Source organism: Coffea arabica, chromosome 6c (assembly GCF_036785885.1).
Source record: "Coffea arabica cultivar ET-39 chromosome 6c, Coffea Arabica ET-39 HiFi, whole genome shotgun sequence".
Taxonomy (NCBI): domain Eukaryota; kingdom Viridiplantae; phylum Streptophyta; class Magnoliopsida; order Gentianales; family Rubiaceae; genus Coffea; species Coffea arabica.
The window spans coordinates 799,521-818,698 of NC_092320.1; the positions used below are offsets into that span (position 1 = coordinate 799,521).

General features: G+C 33.9%; 1 protein-coding gene across 1 annotated transcript; it reads right to left on the minus strand.

The window, feature by feature from the left end:
* Positions 1 to 317: 317 nt before the first annotated feature.
* On the minus strand, positions 318 to 9,890 carry LOC140008207 (uncharacterized). Its single transcript, XM_072051760.1, has 15 exons — positions 9,362 to 9,890; positions 8,697 to 8,824; positions 8,388 to 8,520; positions 6,194 to 6,350; positions 6,032 to 6,110; positions 5,769 to 5,809; positions 5,525 to 5,641; positions 5,337 to 5,417; positions 3,844 to 3,906; positions 3,683 to 3,734; positions 2,062 to 2,136; positions 1,316 to 1,363; positions 1,057 to 1,092; positions 899 to 973; positions 318 to 599 (listed from the first exon to the last, which is right to left on the minus strand). Exons 1-15 carry the CDS (start codon positions 9,519 to 9,521, stop codon positions 543 to 545), a joined length of 1,302 nt encoding a protein of 433 aa, XP_071907861.1. The 5' UTR covers positions 9,522 to 9,890; the 3' UTR covers positions 318 to 542.
* Between the last annotated feature and the right edge of the window lie 9,288 nt (positions 9,891 to 19,178).

Genomic DNA, 19,178 nt, shown 5'->3' on the forward strand with positions numbered 1-19,178 from the left:
AATTATGGTAAAGAAAGAGGGTGAAGCCAAATTGAAAAACAAAAAAAAAGAATTGAAAGAATAAGAAAGAAGGAAAAACAGAATTATGAAAATAAACTATAAAAGTCTTCAACTACAGGGCATTTTAGTCAAGAAATGTGTACAAGAAGTAAAGTGGTTCAAAAAGTTGAGGGGGCACAGTGATACTCACACAAAATTTTAAGGAGGTTTAGTGCAATTAAGCCATATAATATTGGGTTATTTTTCATCTACTCGTTTGATACAAGCTAAAGACCTTGATCTAGACTTGTGAGAGGTTTCATATGTAATACGCAGAATGAGAGAGAGACCCACGTCCCAAACTTCCTCGTTTAACTCTAAAGAATTAATTATGTTTGCAAAGTTTTTCAAACTCCAGAGTATTTAAATTTCTTCCATTCTGCTTTGTTCAAGGTGAGGAGGGAGGGTCAGACGGCCTGTTGAGTGAAAAATTAATACGAACAAACTTGACAAATATATTTTGATCAATCAACATATAGAATCGTTCTCATTCTTCCATTTGATCAGCTGCTAACCGGCTCCACAACTGGAGGAATACAGTCAACTTTGTAACGCAGAACCTGTTTCAGATGAAAAGCCATTTAAGAGGGAATAAATCACTGTTTATCAAAGCATAAAAACAGGCCATTCAAACTCAACAACTTAAACGGAAATTAGAACCATAGATTTTTTCCTTTCCCCGCATGGGAAAGTGGAGGCCAGCCCCCGGGGGTTAGGAAAATGCACCAGGGGCAGAACTTACCGTGGTAACAGGAAAAGAATCTTAGTGATCAGTCAATCAAATGCAGGCACAACAAACATCACATTCTCCCATCACAACAGGAGATGAAGTCAGCTTGGTAAAAATTCATCTACATACCTTCCCGAAAAATGCTGAGAACGAATTATCCCAGACAAGCCTGTAGTTCCCAGCCATGCATGTGCAGAAGTTACCCTGCGATAAACTCTCTGACTCAGCAAGTAAACAGTAACATTGCATGTTATATGCAGTAACTTGGCAGAAAAAGGCGAGCTTACTTGGTCAGATTCATATCGGCCATAGGGCAAGATAAGCTGTGGCATAAGCAAAATATCAAGAAGAAAAAATGAAAGATGGAAGCAAATTCATATTAGTGAATACAAGGCAAATTGCATTCTAATAGGAAAACTCTTTAACCAATTTTAGGAAGGGATAGTGGTGGGCAAAGGCTCATGGAAGAATGGGTCGCACCGGCTTTTTTTTTTTTTTTGAGGGGGTGGGGGGTATGGAGGTTGTTGACAGGCATATATAACTCACAGTTTTTTGTCCAGCCGCATCTGTGTATTCTACACTGAACCCAATGTCCTGTAACAAAATAGATCAAGCTCATTGAGTAATAAGGGCAAAGGCTTGTGTGATCATTTCATGTTTAGAAATATTCATTATACTCTTCTAACTCCTCCTCAAGACGCCAATGCCATTTCTAAATGCCACAAGTGTTCTCTATAGGCAGTCAACATAAATTCTCTTTCCATTGATAATTGCAGCATGTCCATACTACAGCAATACCAATGCATTAGAAGCTCAAACAAACATGTTCTAAGTCAATATAGCAGAACTGGTACAGATTTTTATGCTTTCCTCACTACCCCAGTTCTTGACAATAAATTTGTCCAAATAGTCCAGAAGGGCAGCAAGTATCTTATGGTAGATTTCTCAGACAAAGCAAAATCATAGGAGATTGGATACAGATGAAACACCTACGGATGTGTATAATTAGTACTAGTGGGAAAGATATACCCAGTGCAAAACTTTATCAAAAGGATAAGGAGAAAAGAAAAAATGGTGGAAGTTATTTAGAGAGGGTATTAATGAATCAAAAATGACATAAAAGACTAACACCAAACCCCCTGCTATTGCTCTAGCATAGATGGCTGCTGGAATAGGAAAACTTGTGTAAGATCAACCAATGAGCTTGTGGAAATGCATATTGTCCGAATACACAAATGGACTAGAACAAATTTATCAAGAAACAAATCCATGACAAGATACCAAGTTAATACCATATTCATTCGACCTTGAACCAATGAGAAGTCCCAACCAATGTACGAATTTATAGAATCCACTGACAATGAAACCTAGAAAGAAAAGAAAAAGAAATGTCAAACACAATAAGACTTTAAAAACTGCTCTGTTCTTGATGTCCTACTGAAAAGTACTAAAAACCGGGGAAAAAAAAAACAACGTTAAAAAGATCAGTTCTATGTATTAGCCTCAAACATAGTCAAGTGAAACGGTCATAGCAAATTATGGTGCAAACGTAAACCTAATATATGTTTGATGGGTTCATTACCTCCAAACCTTCTTGAGTTATGACCAACTACTACAAGCAACATCCAGACAACATTCTATATGGTCCCAAGTGATCAACTTATTCACCAATCTATGGATATTAGAAAAAGTTAAAAAACATCATATATAAAAAAGCAAACAAAAAGACTTCCCTCCTCCAGTTCTGCATGCTTTTCTTTCGCTTTTGCTTTTCAACTTAATGACATGTTCCCCTTTACTCGGTCTTGTTTTTGTAATTTTTAAAACTATCTTCCTTCATTTCTTCACTTCAAAGCATCATAAATAGTGATTTAGAAATAGCAAATACCTGAGCTATAGAACATGTGTACAAGAACCTTCATCAGATAACAAATCTTAGTTGTGACAGCAGTGGAGTTTGTGTCATTTGTCTTTCTTAATAAAATGATATGTAGCTTTGTATGTTGTGGTATAGTAATAGTGTTTTATCATGCTCATCTAGGAGTAACAAATAAGAATTTGGCTCCTCTCCAGAGGATTCTCTCTCCATTTCCCACAATGCACATATAAATGTATGACACATGTCTTCAATTACTAGGAAGGGACAATGATCATTTCAAATTTGACTAATCCTAACCCTTGTTAATAAATGAAGACACCTGTTATGCATCCAAATGTAAACTGTAGGAAATGGAGAGAGAATCCACTGGAGAGGAACCAAGTCCTAAGATATAATAGTAAAGCTTCTCCAGAAAAGACTTGGACAATATTTGCCACAATGTTAGATTTCTTCAGAGATTAGAGCATCATTAGTCCAATTCATTTAGAATTTCAGGACAACCAGCAGAGTTGAATATGAATAAGATTTCCAATTCCAAATAGTGCAAGTCTTTTCAAAAGGCATGCTATTACCAGGAAAATTCAGTCCCCGTCAACCTTCAAAAATCAGTTGGAAGAATAATATAAGGATGGAGAAGCTGATAAATTGGGTAATGTCAGCATCGCAAACAACATTATGTCAAAGCTAACATGGTATAGCAAGATCTTTACCAGCTAATGACACAACCATGTCAAAAATCAAACCCCAGGGCAATAGTTATGACAAAATAACATAGTAAACCATTTCATCTATGGTGCACTCGGTATGCAAGTCCTACTCCAGCTATAGTAAACCAATTTCATATATGGTGCACTCTGCATGCCAAGTCCTAATACAGCTATGGTCATCAATAAGTGAAATGCTTAGGATTCTTCATTGATGATTGCAATGAGACAAAAATGACATTCATGCGCACCAAACAAGGCAATTACTCTTTAACTAGCATCACTTTCAAATAATCAGAAATTAAACTCATGATAATGCAAAACATAAACCTCATAAATTTTGCCAGCGGGTATGTTTATTTCCTTGAAGTCATCGTTATTCCTGCATTTTTTTTGGGAAAATTAAAATTCTATAACAAAAGCATGATGAAAGCCCAGCTCATACGTCAAAAACAAATCCTTGAATACTGCAATAGCAAAACCAGACAAACCTCGCTTCTAGGGCACCTGCATCCTCGGCTGTAATAAAAAAGGGGGAATTTGCAAAAACTTCCCTGTTCAACAGAAACTTAAATCAATCCATTAACAGCAAGAAGTGCATCCAGCCAAAAGTCTACCTTGCCACATTAGACTCTTTTCTCAGCTATTACAATATCTAGCTATCAAAAGTGAATGTTACAGTTCATTTTCAAGCAATCAGAATATTCAGTCATGATCAGCAAAGCTATGTTGAAAAAACAAACTCTATGTTAAACATATAGCTTAATTATACGTTAATAAATTAAACCCAAAATAAAAATGGTAAATGACACCAATGGTCTTTCAACTTCTGCCCATATGCAAATTTAACCCTCCTCCAAACTTTTGAAAGTGCCTATGAGGTCCCTAAACTTATAAATTTCGTTCTAAATGGTCCCTTTAGGCTATGCCATATTAGCTAATTTTAATATCTTTGCTTGAATACTTAATCATTGATAAATTTGACAAAAAGAAAATAACAACCCTGCCTTTGTAACAATTTATATAAACTAAAACAAAATTATTTTTATAAAATTAAAAGTTTAACATTATATGCTTTACGTTTACAAAATTTTGCTGACTCTTCACACAACTAATACAACTTGAATTAAAAAAAAAAAACTTTAGGCAAAATGTATACAATAAAGTTTTTTTCTTTCTTCATATTAATATATTTGGGTAGCAATATTATAGGCAACATCATTTACTTTATAGATAATATAGAATGACAAAAGGATAAAACTAGAGTACCATTCACTAGTTTATTTTACTAAGATTGTTTCTCCTTTGTTTGCTTCTCTAATTATCAGGTACATAAATCGTAAATAGTTACTCCTCTTTCACTAAATTTATCATCAGAATTGATCTAATTTGATTAAGCCATAATAGCAAATTATATTCTAACTATATTAGAACACAATATAGACTTGCATAAAATTTTTGAAAAATTATTTCATCAATTTTGTTGTTCAAAAGAGTAAATGATAGAATTTATCCACATCCATTCAAGCAGAAAAAGCTTCCTAAATGTTAAACTCGTCAGGGGACAAATCGACATAAACTAAATCTTACTGATGCGAACTCAAGACTAACCTAATTGGATTTGGACTTGGGGACCATTTAAAACCAAATTAAGGAACTTAACGACCTAATAGACAATTTTAAAAGGTGAGGTACCAAAATACTAACCCTGGTAAAAGTTCAGGAATCATTAAAGTCATTTACCACAGAAAAATTAAGTTTAATCTAAATGAGCTGGATTACACCTGCTTAATTTCTTTCTTAAAAGCATATCAAGAGTTTCGGTGTGGTTTAGAATTTCAGCCCCCACACGAGGGCATACTCCTCGTGCAACAAAATCAGTCATCAACTCCATGACAGCTATCTAAAAGAGGCAGCTTTAACTAAATATAACAGGAATAAGAAAACCTAGCACAGGGAACAGAAGTAGAATCAGAAACAGTACCCAATAAAACTTATAAATCTTTCAAATTCAGAGGTATAGACATCAACAGCTGCTTCCAAGACAGATATCTGGTTCCCCTGTCTGGTTTGTCCAGAAGGGACAAAAAGAAATTCAGGTGAAAGTTGCACAAAGCTTGCACAATAGATAGAGTTGAGCAATATTCTCAAGAAATACGTCAAGAATCTCACACTTTTTGAGCCTCAAAGTGTCCCCACAACAGGAGGAGGAAAAGCCGTATGTTAAGAACCATGGTTGTAAGGGTGTACAAAGGTGGTCCATACCTATGTCGCTGCTCTTCCATGGGCCTGGTCAGAAAATTTTTCTTAAAGTCATGGATAGTTATTGCCCATTTAACCCTCTACCAATGCCCCAAGAGACAAAATATACTCAGATAGAACAACTAGACTTTCAAAATGCAGGTAAAGTTGCTACCCCTGATCATCATTTATTTGCCGAATAAAATCCAGCAAAACCTGCACAAGATGAAAAAAGAATAACCTCTTAGCTAATGTTACTAAGAATACAAAAGGTTTAAAAAATCATGCCACTATGATGGGGGATGAAATGCATATCATCTGACAGATCTAAAAAGATGCAGAAGACACTACAGAACAGCAAATATGAAGAACTATCAATAAATAAAACTGACAAGGCCGTAACTTTTACAAGAGTTCGCCAGCACATCCGAAAAGTACCTGCGGAACACCCACTAAGTACTTCACAAGGGTCTTATATACACCCGTGGCAGAACCGAGCTGGGCTAACTGTCTCCTTCTGTATGAGAAGCATTACATCAACAGCCATTTAAAATCAATCAGAAATTTGTACCATATCATGCTACATAAGCAGAAAATTACCGTTCCATCTGCTGTTTCCAAAGCAGAGCATATCTATCACGTATAGTTCCACCAGAATTAACTAAAGCTTCAATCTCAGCCTGTTTATTCCTCTCAGAGCGCTCTCTCTGTTGCCTTATTAGCGTGCCTCGAAAATCTTGTGGCATATAGGTCATAACTACAAGCAATCCAAAAAACTGGGGTTAAAAATTGAAGGAAATTAAACAATTACTACAAAATAAATCAGAGGTCAAGTAGTTTGATGAATTGACCAGAATTGAATTGACACCGCATAAGAATGTGCATTTGGAAAAATCTCTGCTTTCAGAATGACTGAGTTTTAAAAAACTAACAAACCACTAGAAAGCGTAGCCACTCAATTATTCCAAGTCACATGTCTGCAATCAAATTGTCAAATCAGCCATATTTAGGAATTTATTTTGAAGGCTTTTCTGACAGCATCATGGATAGGGATAGAAGGCAAAGGACCAGCCCTTTCCTTCTTGTTGTTCTGCAAGGAATCGCTACTTATGTAAATTTCAAGCGTGTTCATCTATGGTAAATGATATGTATTAACAGGCAACCAGAACTTTTAGTGCACATAACACTGAAGAAAGTATGCATGTATACCTGAGGGCTAAATAGTAAATACAAGCACAAACAGCTAAATATGTACAGCTACCAACTTTTCTGGAGCTTTTAAAATTCACTCACTAATGTCTTCAGATAAGAGCAAGCAAGATAAATATCCCTTGGAACTTGGAAGCAAGAAACCATAGCCAGGACTAAATAACCAATAATTATTCCTTCTTTAGTTCGTTATCTTTGGTTTTATTCTTTTTCTTGCAATTTAAGTAATTAACTATTAAAAAAAATCCAGACATAATAGCAGGAGAGACCAATTATCCCTTATGCCCCATGAAACTGCCTTGAAGCTGTAACATGGATCCTAAAATGCACTTTTCCACAGAAATGTTGGATAAAACGTCAAAAGGAACCAGATCAAAACATTAAAAAAGGAAAATGAACCAGATAGGCATCCTATCCATCTCTGATTTGATATAGGCAAAAAGGAAAAGGAACAAGGACATAGTTGCAGGTTTTATCCATGACATGTACATCCTCTCACTGAAGAAGAAAGAAAGGAGATAAGATGTCCTCTTATGTAGCAATGGACCCTAAGTAAAGGCTCTTCTCTTACTTTACTTTCAGGCTCGCCTTCATCATACCAATACAACAAGCAACTACTCAAAAACCCTAGGCATACCACAACTACTCCTACTCTCAATATTTTAATGACTAACCCATTGCTCTCTGTTTTCATTCTTAAGAGGAACTAAGGCTCTCCATTTTGTAAGGCTACTAAGTGTTAACTGTCAGAATAATTGACACAACAGTATCATAAACAAACTAGGGCTGCAATCGAACCAAGCTACTCATGAGAAGCTCGCAAGTAGTTCAGTCAACTGCTCGACTCAACTCAGCATTGACCGAGTTCAAGTCAAGCTTGAGCCTACCAATTTCCAAACCCAACTCCTTCTATGACCCCGTCTCTCTGTCTGGCTCTCTTTCTCAAAGGTAGGCAGAAACTCAAACCATCTATCTGTAACCCTTCTTTCTTTCTGGGTTTCTCTTTCTCTCGATCACCTCTGACTCAGGGAATCGTTGCTTACCTCATGCAGTTCAAACTAATTTGGGGATTCTCAAGTTGGGATCAAAACAGAGATTGGGAAATCAAGAACTAGAGTTCCACAATAAGTATTTCTTTTCCAGCAGTCATTGTGTGTTTGTTTCTTTACTTTTTTTCATTTTATTTGGTGATGTAAAGTTTAAGAAGCTGCAGATGATTGTTTGTAATTTATATTTGGTTGAATCTGGTTTTCTTGTAAGAACAAAAACTTTGTATCGTTGAAATTTGTAGCAATTTTGTTAATGGAGCCTGGAAGTTGATATTTGGTTATGGTTCAAGTGGGGATTGATTTATAGAGCTCAATTAGGCTAGAGTTTTCATGAGCCAAAACGAGTCGAGCTCGAGCTCAAGTAGTACACAATTGTGTCAAGTTCGAGTTCAAGTATAGCACATACAACCCTAAAACAAAAAAAAAAGGAAATGAAAAAACATTCTAGCTAATGGGAAATGATCCAAACTCATGTAAATATCACCAGGCAGACAATGAAACTCACAAAGAACTTTTTAAAATGTTTTACAGCTAACCTGTATTGAATACAAACTCTGAATTTCTGGACTGAAAATGTTCCAAAAGCTTGAAGATACTTTCAAATTTTTCTTTTAGCCGAGAAAGAAGAGAAACAAGTTCAGTATGTTCACCCGTCAACTGTTGCTGAAGCTGTGTGCAGAAGACAAAGGAAAAACCAACATCTGGTAAGCAAAGGAATCTGATGATGGGGCAAACAAGTACCAGGATGGAGATGGAACACTAAGCATTGTTCAAATTCAACGAAAACAAACACCCAACATCACCCTAGCTAGAAATCAGAAGAAATGCTCCCAATATCCACATACCGATGTTGGCCAATTAGAGGTTTCCAGCAGAAATATGATCTCTTCAATTTGTTCTCTATTCTTCCAGAGATTCTCGTCAATTTTATGCGGAGGCTGCTTTTCAGACTCACGTATCAATAATGTTTCCCCTGAAAAAATAACACTTGAATCATAAAGCAAATAGCCATGTAATTGTTGAATAGGAGAATGTAAATCCTTGCATCTATATCTATGTAGACAAGTAAGAATCGAAATTGGTGAAAAAGGAGAAAAATGAAGAGCAGGCGCATATATGGCTATTAAATGAGAATCAGATCATGTGGCAAGCTTCTTATAGTTGACAAAGCCTCCTATAAGAAGTGCTGCCATATAAAACCTTGAAATTCTAATTCACATTACTCGAACAAAGACTCGAACTGCCTAACGCAATAATATACGCATCACAGATAAGACATTGGTATGCTTTGTGAGTATATACAAGTGTTCATCGATAGGTACGTGCATATCGTTGAAACAACCATCTAGTCTAGGAAAAGTAGTGGAATATGTGAACAACAGAGAGAGAAGTGCGACAAACAAAGCAAAGGTGTAATGCACTGGTACCAAAAATTGTTAAAAACAAGTCCATGATAGACGTCGTCGTGACCGATAAAATTAGCAGCACCCAAAAAAAAAAAATTCAGAACCTTGGGAGGGCGGGGAATCCTTGAGCAGATCGCCGGACAGGGAACGAATTTCAGCAGAGAGGCGAGAGACATCATCCGATAGAGGAGGGAACATGTACTTATCGTAGTAAGACGCCAAGAATGACCTCGTTATGGGCACCAGACCCTCAGTTGAAGCCATTCTCTTTTACACCCACCCACGCTCGATCGATGTTCTCTCCGTTTTCTTTTTGCAACCCGCTCCTATTATACTACTTAGTGGTGGCTGTTGCGTCAGATTTGATCAACCTCACGGTAGATTCGCCGGCAACGTAAAAGCCGATCTCTCTAACGCCGGAGACTGTTCGAGTATTTGTCACACAATAAAGGAGAATTACTAATAATTTGGATGCGACGCGTACGCTGTGGCTGATGCTGTCGTTTCGTACGGAGAAAGGCCAGTGTGAGCCAGTCCAGTAGCAATAAGCAGGGGAATTTCCGAGCGGATTATTCTTTGTGCCGAAAATACTGACTCAGTGGGTTACCGCCTACCGGTTACTCAGTCGCTGCCGGGCTTCGTTTCGTTTGCTTCCATTCTGTTTTTGGTATATATATTTGGGATAATTTCAAAACCTCCCTTGAGGTTTCTAACAATTTCACTCGGCTCCCCTCCAGTTTAAAAAATTATATCTACCTCCCTTGCCATAGTAAAATGCCTATAATACCCTCAACTTGGTTGACAATTTAAAATTTAAGACAATAAATTTACAAAATCCAAAAAAAAACTATTTTTTGTCTCTTATCTATTTTCGCTGCTCTCTTTTCTAATTAATATAACTTTTTTTTATTATCTTCAATTTTGTAGATATTAACAAATTAAAATTACAAAATCAATAGAGAGAGCAGATTATGTGTCAAATTAGAAGGAAATAAAAAGACTCGCAGTGGTACAAAAATAAACAATGAAATTGATGAAATTATAAGAACTAAAGATATAAAATTTGTCATCGTTTGTTTGTTGTCAAGAAAATATTTTATAAAATGTCAATAATTACATAAGAATTTCTTTCATTGGATTATAAATATTTTATTATGATTTTATTATGAAGGTAGAATTTATTCTCTACTTTTGATATGTTAATATTTTTAAGGTCATAGGAAAATTATAATAGCAGTTATAGGTCAAACTAACTTGCATTGAAAAGGTATTTGAGTATTGACATTTAATTTTTGGGTACAACTGGTTGTCAATGGAGTTTGTGTGCATTTTTTTCTTTTTTCTTTTTTTTGTGTGGCAAGCATTGATACTTATACATGCAATTCGAAATTTTTTGGATGACTATTTGGTTTTAGAACTTATGTTTGAATTATTATTAAGGATTAGGCTTACTAATTTATGTAAAGTGTGAAAGAAAATAATTGAGTATATTATATTTTTCTTTATTAGTTTTGCACAAAAAGGCAATTTAGAATTTTTGTAAGAAAATTTATCTTATTTGACCTACATTATTACTAAACATTAAAAGTAGGGAAGGTATATGTAATTTTTAAAATTTGAGAGGAGTTTTTTGTAATTGTTAAAAACCTCAAGGGAGAGGTTTGTGAAATTATCTCTATATATTTTCACAAATATCCCTCGAGGTGTCTTATAATCTCATCTGGTATCCCTCTAGTTCAGAAAATTACGTTTACCCCCCGAATTTTCTCGGCTCAAATAATAAAACTGATAGGTATATGCATTGCAAGCAACAAACCTCTCTCATTTCAAAAAAAAAAAAAAAAAAAACACCCATATCCTTATATATCCTTATTTTTATATTATTAACTTTTGGTCCCCGCGCTGGTGTCCTGCATGTAGGTCGTGTACAATATTGTGATTGAAATTTGTATTTGTTAGTTGATAGGGATAGAGTCCAATTGTTAGTTGTGTCTTTATAATTTAGTAGTAGAATATGATAGAAATGTCATGGACTTGTCTTTTTATGAATTTGGTGTATGGAATTTAAGTCTGTCCCGGGTTTTTGTTTGTTTTTGTGAAGTAATGTATAGTTTAAATGTTAAGAAATAAATTTTATGGGTTGTATCTGTTTAAGTAAATTTATAATTTTTGTTACATTAGTGCATGATTAAAAGTGTTAATTGACGTGTTTAAAGACATAGTGATAGTTTGTCTATTGATCGTAAATAATTTTTGGGTCAAATGTGGGTTTGATTTCTAAGCAAAATAATAATTTTATTAGAGATAGAGGTAAATGTCTAATTAAACATGTGCACAGTTATAAGTTTATGTTGATAGTAGGAGTTTGGGAAGTGCATGGCAACAGCTTATAGAGTGTGCATAAAGAAAATGGTTAATTACAGTTTGCCCCTATGAACTTGATCATTTATAACACTTTGCCTTCTGAACTTTAAATATATACCATTTAATCATGTTTTTATGTCATATAAAACACATTAAAAAGTACTACAATAAAAATATATAAGCAAATAATTTTCATTCCAAATGCACTAATTAATTTTATTTTTTTAAATAAGCATTGCTATGGCATTGAAATAAATACATTGAGTTGCTTAAACTTCTTTTTTTTTTTTGTGAATTATCTAATTCATCTTAGTGCTAAAAGATCGAAATGCATAGTATAATTATGTTCAATGCATTTAACAACTATTAAAGAAATAGGTATTTATTTTATTACACTTATTATGTGTGTTTACGAATTAACCGGGGATATGTTGATCATGAAAAACATAACTTCATGTTAATCCTGTCAAAAAGTTAACCACAAAGGGTAAAATGTATATATTTGAAGTTTAAGGAGGACAAAGTATTACAAGGGCCCAAGTTTAAGGAGGCAAAGTGTAATTAACCCTAAAGAAAGGCAAAGAAAAAAAAAATAGAGCCTGTGATGATGTGCAATAAATGCTAATGATCTTTGTCTGTTATTAACAGAAAATCATAAATCTACTCATCCAAATAATTAGGCAAATGGATAGAAGAAGGCAAATGATTAAAACTAGCTAAATTACTGCACAAGGTAAAGCACAAAGGTGCAACCGAAAACATGAAAATACCCAAAAACCTATTCAACCAACCAAATTTGCTAAAACACAAAAAGGCCCATCACAAAGGTTAGCATTAGTCCTTTCAAAATAATCACAAAGGTTAGCATTAGTCCTTTCAAAATAATGTACAACACTCAAAGCACAGCACACAACACTAGCAATACACACAAATAGTCTCAAAACCCAAAAATGCCTATCAATGTCCACAGGATTACTATTCAAATCAGGCAATCTGGGAACTGTAGCAAACTCTCCTTCCCGCTTTTATATAGTTAGGATAGGATATTACATTCTTATATCCTTATTTTATATAAAAATAAATTGTGGTCAAATGGGGGTTTGAATTTCAATCGCATGGATATAGACTTTTTGGAAATGTAAAATGTCGTGTAGTCTTTTTAAAAACTTTTGATACAACTGAGGGTAGCATATGTTTAAATATATTTATCGAAATACTTTCATTTTGGTACATTTAAAACTTTGATTTATGGAGACAATTGGGTATTTCTGAAAAATGAAATTATTTTGTAATTATTTTTGCATCAAGTACAATTCATATAAACTTATGTGTTGATGTAATTACTGAAATGGTATTATAGACACATTAATTAAAATGTAGCTTTTATTATGCAATTAACACAAAAATATATTAACACGTTGTGCAATCAACACATTGCTGTAACTAGCCGTTGGAGGGTATTTCTTTATCTGAAACAAATTTATATCTTCTTTTAGACGATTTTCAACTGATATCTGTAGGACCGTTTGAAAATGGTAAAATTGTAAAAGGAAACTTCTGTTGTTACTGTTCACAGCTTTTCATTTGCTTATTTTAGGGCTTTTTCATCATTTAACCTTGAATCATGTTGCCTGTCATGCTCGTTAAACTACAGCCTTTTACCTATCTATTGGTCCAGATTACAGTTTTGCCTATTGTCAGGAAAGGAAATTATTGTAATAGAGGTTGGAGTGATTAGATTTCAATGTAGGAGCAAAACGGTGTAGTTTTAAGCATTAGCTGTAATTTGGGGTTAAGTTGATTAATAACCAATTCGCAAAGTTGTTAGAGTTTGTTATAAATAGTGGGACCCACAAGTAGGAATAACATACTTTTGGCAACAACAATTTCATTCTTTCCCTCTCTAAATTTTCTCTAATTCTTTCTCTCTGATTTCCCTCTTTCCACTACTTCTTCCTTTTACTTTCTTCATTATCCGATCCAATTAATTCCAATAATACACTATAGTTCCTGACAAATTGATATCAAAGCAGTAGATCCTTGGAACTTATACCACAGATCATGACAGAAAGCACTAGATTCAGAACTTTAGAAGAACAAGTAAAAAAATAGAAAGTCAAGCTACAAGAATTAGTGGAAGCTCTTCATGTATCACAGTCTGAGCAACGACAAATTAAGAATGACATGAAATTGGAACTTGAGGAAAACAGCAAACGAAGGGAAAGCCTGCTGACAGGAATAGGGTAGAATTCTGGAGCAAAAGTTCAGTAATTTGTTACGGAAGATGACTCCTGAAAAGGAGACGACAGTAAAAGGAGAAAGCAAAGTGAGGGTAGATCAGACACAAATTTTGCCAACTCCACCAGCTCATCAATGATTACAACCGGAAGGAGTAGCTCAGAAAATTTTTAAGAAAGATTGGAGTAAGTTTCAGATTCCAAATCCTCATAAGATTGATTTACAGTTGTTTACTTGAGAGAATCCTAGAGATTGGTTGCACAAATGTAACAAGTATTTTTTGAACTATCAAGTTCCAGAAGATCAAAAAATTGAGGCTCCGTTTGGATTAGTTATTTTTGGGGTTATTTTTCAAAAACAGCACTGTAGCATTTCATTTTTGAAATACAAGTCCGTTTGGATTAGTTATTTTTTGGGTTGTTTTTAAAAAATTATATGAAAAACTTTTACTGTAGATGTTTCTTGGATTATTTTTAGAGTTATTTTTAAAACCTATTTTTGAGTATTTTTATAAATGTATTATAAATATATTATATTATATATAATACATAATATAAATATATATTTATAAATATATAAGTGTATATTATTATAAATGTATAAATGTACATTTATATAAATGTATAATATATATAATATATATTATATATTATATTATATATAATTTATATAATATAATATTTATATAAATACATAAAAATATATAAAAATAAATTTAAATAAAATAAAATATTTATAATATGTATAACTAAATATATAAATATTTAATATATATAATATACATTAATATTAATTATAAATATTATAATATTATAAATATGGTGTTTATATAATATTTCAATTTGTAATATTTATTGTATATCTTGTTATATAAATATTTATATCATATATAATATATAATTTTCAATTTGTGTAATATACATAATATTATATATATATAATATATTATACATAATCTCACATTTATACATTATTACATATTATGTATATTATATATTATACATAACATTATTATACATTATTATACACAATAATGTACATAATAATATTATACATTAATAATGTATATATTATAATATAATGTACATAATATATTATGTATAAATATTTATACATTTATGTATACAATATTACATATTAGGTATATTATATTATGTATAATATACAATATTATGTATAATATTAATGTATATAAATATTTATATAATATATAATATATAAATATATAATTTTCAATTTGTATATTTCAATTATTAATATAAATTGAAATATACATATGGAGTTGTTTTTAATATAATGTTTGGATAAGTGTTTTTGGAGTTGTTTTGTAAATACACATTTACTGTAGCATTTGGAATGTGAAAAATATTTTTTCAAAAACAGAAGCAAAAACAAGGAATCCAAACTGACCCTGAAGTAGTTGAAATGTATTTGGAAAGTATAGCTGACAGATGGTTTCAAGGAGTGAAAATTGAGAAATCTAAACTGAGTTGGAAAGAATTTGGGGAACTATTGTGTAGGAGGTTTAATGATAGGAGTTGCAGAGATGTAGCAGAAGAATTTAATAAACTGCAACAAGTATGTAATGTTGATGAATATCAGGAGAATTTTGAAGAATTGAAACCCCTGATGATGATCAAAAATCGAAATCTGGATGAAAACTACTTCATTTCTAGCTTCATAAGTGGACTGAAGGAAGAGATCAAACCTGTGGTTTGGATGTTGAAACTTGCTACTTTATCAGAAGCTTTTGAGTTGTCTCAATGGCAAGAGCATTCCTTAAAAAATCAGAATAGGTTTTAAGGTACATATCAAATATCTGGGGAAAAACATGTTTGGTATGACAAGGAACAATACCATAGTGACTGACACTAACTCATATAAGATCCCTATTAACAGTATTTCCAAACATCCTAAGTTTAGAAATTCAACAGAGGATGAAAGAGATTCTAAGAAACTTTCTGCACAAGAGATGCAGTATAGGAGGAGTAATGGACAGTGATTCAGGTATAGGGAAAAATATGGAGTATGCCACTTGTGTAAGGTTGGTTATTCGAATTACATGTTATTTGAAGAGAAAGATGACTTTGCATTTGAAGATATTTTAGGAGAACATGATGAACAAACTGAAATCCTGGGTAGACTATGAAAATGTCTTTGCATGTCTTATCTGAGGCCTTAAAAGGAAAAACAATCACACTCACAGATTTTCTGGATGGGGAGGAAGTGCTAATATTGGTAGACACTGGGAGCTCAGACAGTTATATCAGTAGTGAGTTGGTCAATTGAATGGACATAAAATACCAGTGGGTTGATCAACCTTTCTCTGTTATCATGGGGAATGACACATTTATTACCAGCAATGTTGTTTGTCCTGATATGCACTGGAAGATTAACCAACATAATTTTAGATTCAAACTCAAGGTAATGGAACTTGGGGGTTGGGATACAATTCTGAGAGTGAATTGGATGACACATTTCAGCCCCATTACATTTGATTTCCAACAACTCAAGATATCATTGTACCATGAAGGAGATGAGATTCATCTACACGGGCAAGCAAACAATTGTAATATGGACCTAATCAGAGGCAAGGATTTAAAGACATTCATCGAGTACAAAAGACAGATATGTATGGCAATGAACTCATAATCTGGTGAAAAAGAGAGGCTAGAGCCTACACCACATGAAATGGAAAAATTATTGCAGGAGTATAAAGATGTATTCCAGGCTCCAAACTCATTACCTCCAAACAAAAGTGTAGACTATGAGATGCCCCTTAAATCAGATGCTCAACCTTTCAAATTGAAACCTTGCAGGTACCCTCATTGCCACAAGAAAGAAATAGAGAATCAGGTTGCTGAGATGCTATAGAAAGGCATAGTTAAATACAACAACAGTCCTTTTGCTTCTCATGTATTGCTGGTCAAGAAGAAAGAAGGGACCTGGAGATTTTGTGTGAACTGCAGAAAACTAAATAAGATCACTGTCAAGGACAAGTTTCTAATACCTAATGTGAATGAGCTGTTGGATGAACTAGCAGTTTCTATGTTCAAAACCATATTGGATCTGACTGCATGGTATTACCAAATTAGAGTTAAACCATAGGACACCTTCAAGACAGCCTTTCAAACTCATTGTGGTCATTTTGAGTTCATAGTCATGCCCTTTGGGCTTATAAGTGCTTCTACTACATTTCAATCATTGATGAATCAGGTGTTTTTAGTTTTACTTGAGAAGGTTTGTCCGAATTTTTTTTTATATACTAGTATACCATTCCACATTAGGAGATTATGTTCAGCATCTATTGACTGTATTGGGTATTTTGAGGGACAATCAGTTGTATATGAAGAAGTCTAAGTGTGCATTTGCTCAAATGAAGGTAGATTACCTAGAATACACTATCACTGATAAAGGAATCAGCATAGATGACTCTAAGATCAACAGTATTTTACAGTGACTAGTTCCACAGTCTGTTAAAGAGTTGAGGGGATTTCTGGGACTTACAGGTTATTACAAAAGGTTTATAAAACATTATGGACTTGTGTGTAAATCCCTTACTGAGCTACTCAAGAAGGATAACTTTAAGTGGAACATACAGGCACAAGCTTCTTTTAACCATCTCAAGAAACTAATGTGTTTAGCCCCAGTTCTCAAGTTACCAGAATTTAAGAAGGCCTTTGTTGTGAAAACAAATGCTAGTGGGAGAGGCATTGGTGCAGTCTTAATGCAGGAGGGGCAGCCTATTGCCTTTCTGAGCAAGGCACTGTCAATGAAGAATTTGGGTTTATCAGTTTATGAGAAGGAACTTCTAACTCTGGTAATAACAGTCACAAAATACAGACACTATCTGGTGGCAATCATTTTATCATCAGAACTGACCATCAATCATTGAAGCATCTATTGGATCAAAAACTGAACACTGCTTTTCAGCATAAATGGATAACTAAATTGATGGGATTGGACTATGAAATACAGTATAAGAAGGGAACTGAGAATCAGGTTGTAGATGCTTTATCAAGGAGACATGAAACTGCCTCCAAACCTCCACTTAATTCTTGTTTAGCCATTACTACGGTTAGGCCTATATGGATAGAAGAATTGCAAATGAGTTACGAGACTGATGCACATTGTAAAGACATAATGACTCAATTGTTGTTGGATCCTAGCTCTCACACTGACTATGCCTTGGTAGATGGAGTATTGAGACACCAAGGTAAAATTTATGTAGGAACAGCTAATAACGCTAGAAATCATATTATTCAAGTACTCCATGCTTCAGCAATAGGTGGTCATTCTGGACAAAATAACTATTGACAGAAGATTAAAGCCTTGTTTTATTGGCCAGGGATAAAACAAGAGATAATAGCCTTTATTTATAACTGTGATATATGTCGGAGGAACAAGTTTGAAAATATTTCTTATCCTGGATTGTTGCAGCCAATTTCAATTTCTAAACAAGTTTGGTACCATATTTCTATGAACTTCATTGAGAAACTGGCCAAATTACAAGGGTATGATACTATATTGGCAGTGATTGACAGATTCATCAAGTTTGGCCACTTCATTATGCTTACTCATCCATTCATAGCAAAAGTGGTGGCTCAAGCCTTCTTGGACAACATATGCAAGATACATGGATTACCAGAGTCCATTATTACTGATAGGGATAAGGCTTTCACCAATGGATTATGGAGAGAACTCTTCAAGGTAATTGGAATTGAACTGAATTATTCATCCTCTTACCATCCTTAATCTGACGGTCAGAGTTAAAGGCTCAATCAGTGTGTGGAAAACTACCTAAGGTGCATGACAGGAGAATTGCCTTCATAGTGGATCAAGTGGATGGCCTTGGCTGAATGGTGGTATAATTCTTCCTATCATTATAGTATTAACATGGCTTCCTTTGAAGTCTTGTTTGGATATAAACCAGTGCTTCTACCATTTGGGCTGTACTTGGATTCAGTAGTACCTACAGCTTCCAACATGATCCAAGAGGGGAACAGGATCTCAATTTGCATCAGGGAAAACTTAGTTAAGGCTCAACAGAGAATGAAGTACTTTGTTAATTAGCACAGGACTGAAAGGGAATTCTCTGTAGGTGATTGGGTTTTTCTGAAGTTTCAACCCTATAGACAACAGACTGTGGCAATTAGAAGATGTCTCAAGCTATCCCCCATATATTATGGTCCCATCCAAGTAGAGGAGAAAGTTGGATCAGTAGCATATAAGTTGAGGTTGCTAGCAGGTACAAAATTACACCCTGTGTTCCATGTGTCATTACTTAAGAAGAAGTTGGGGCCAATTCAAAACAGTTCA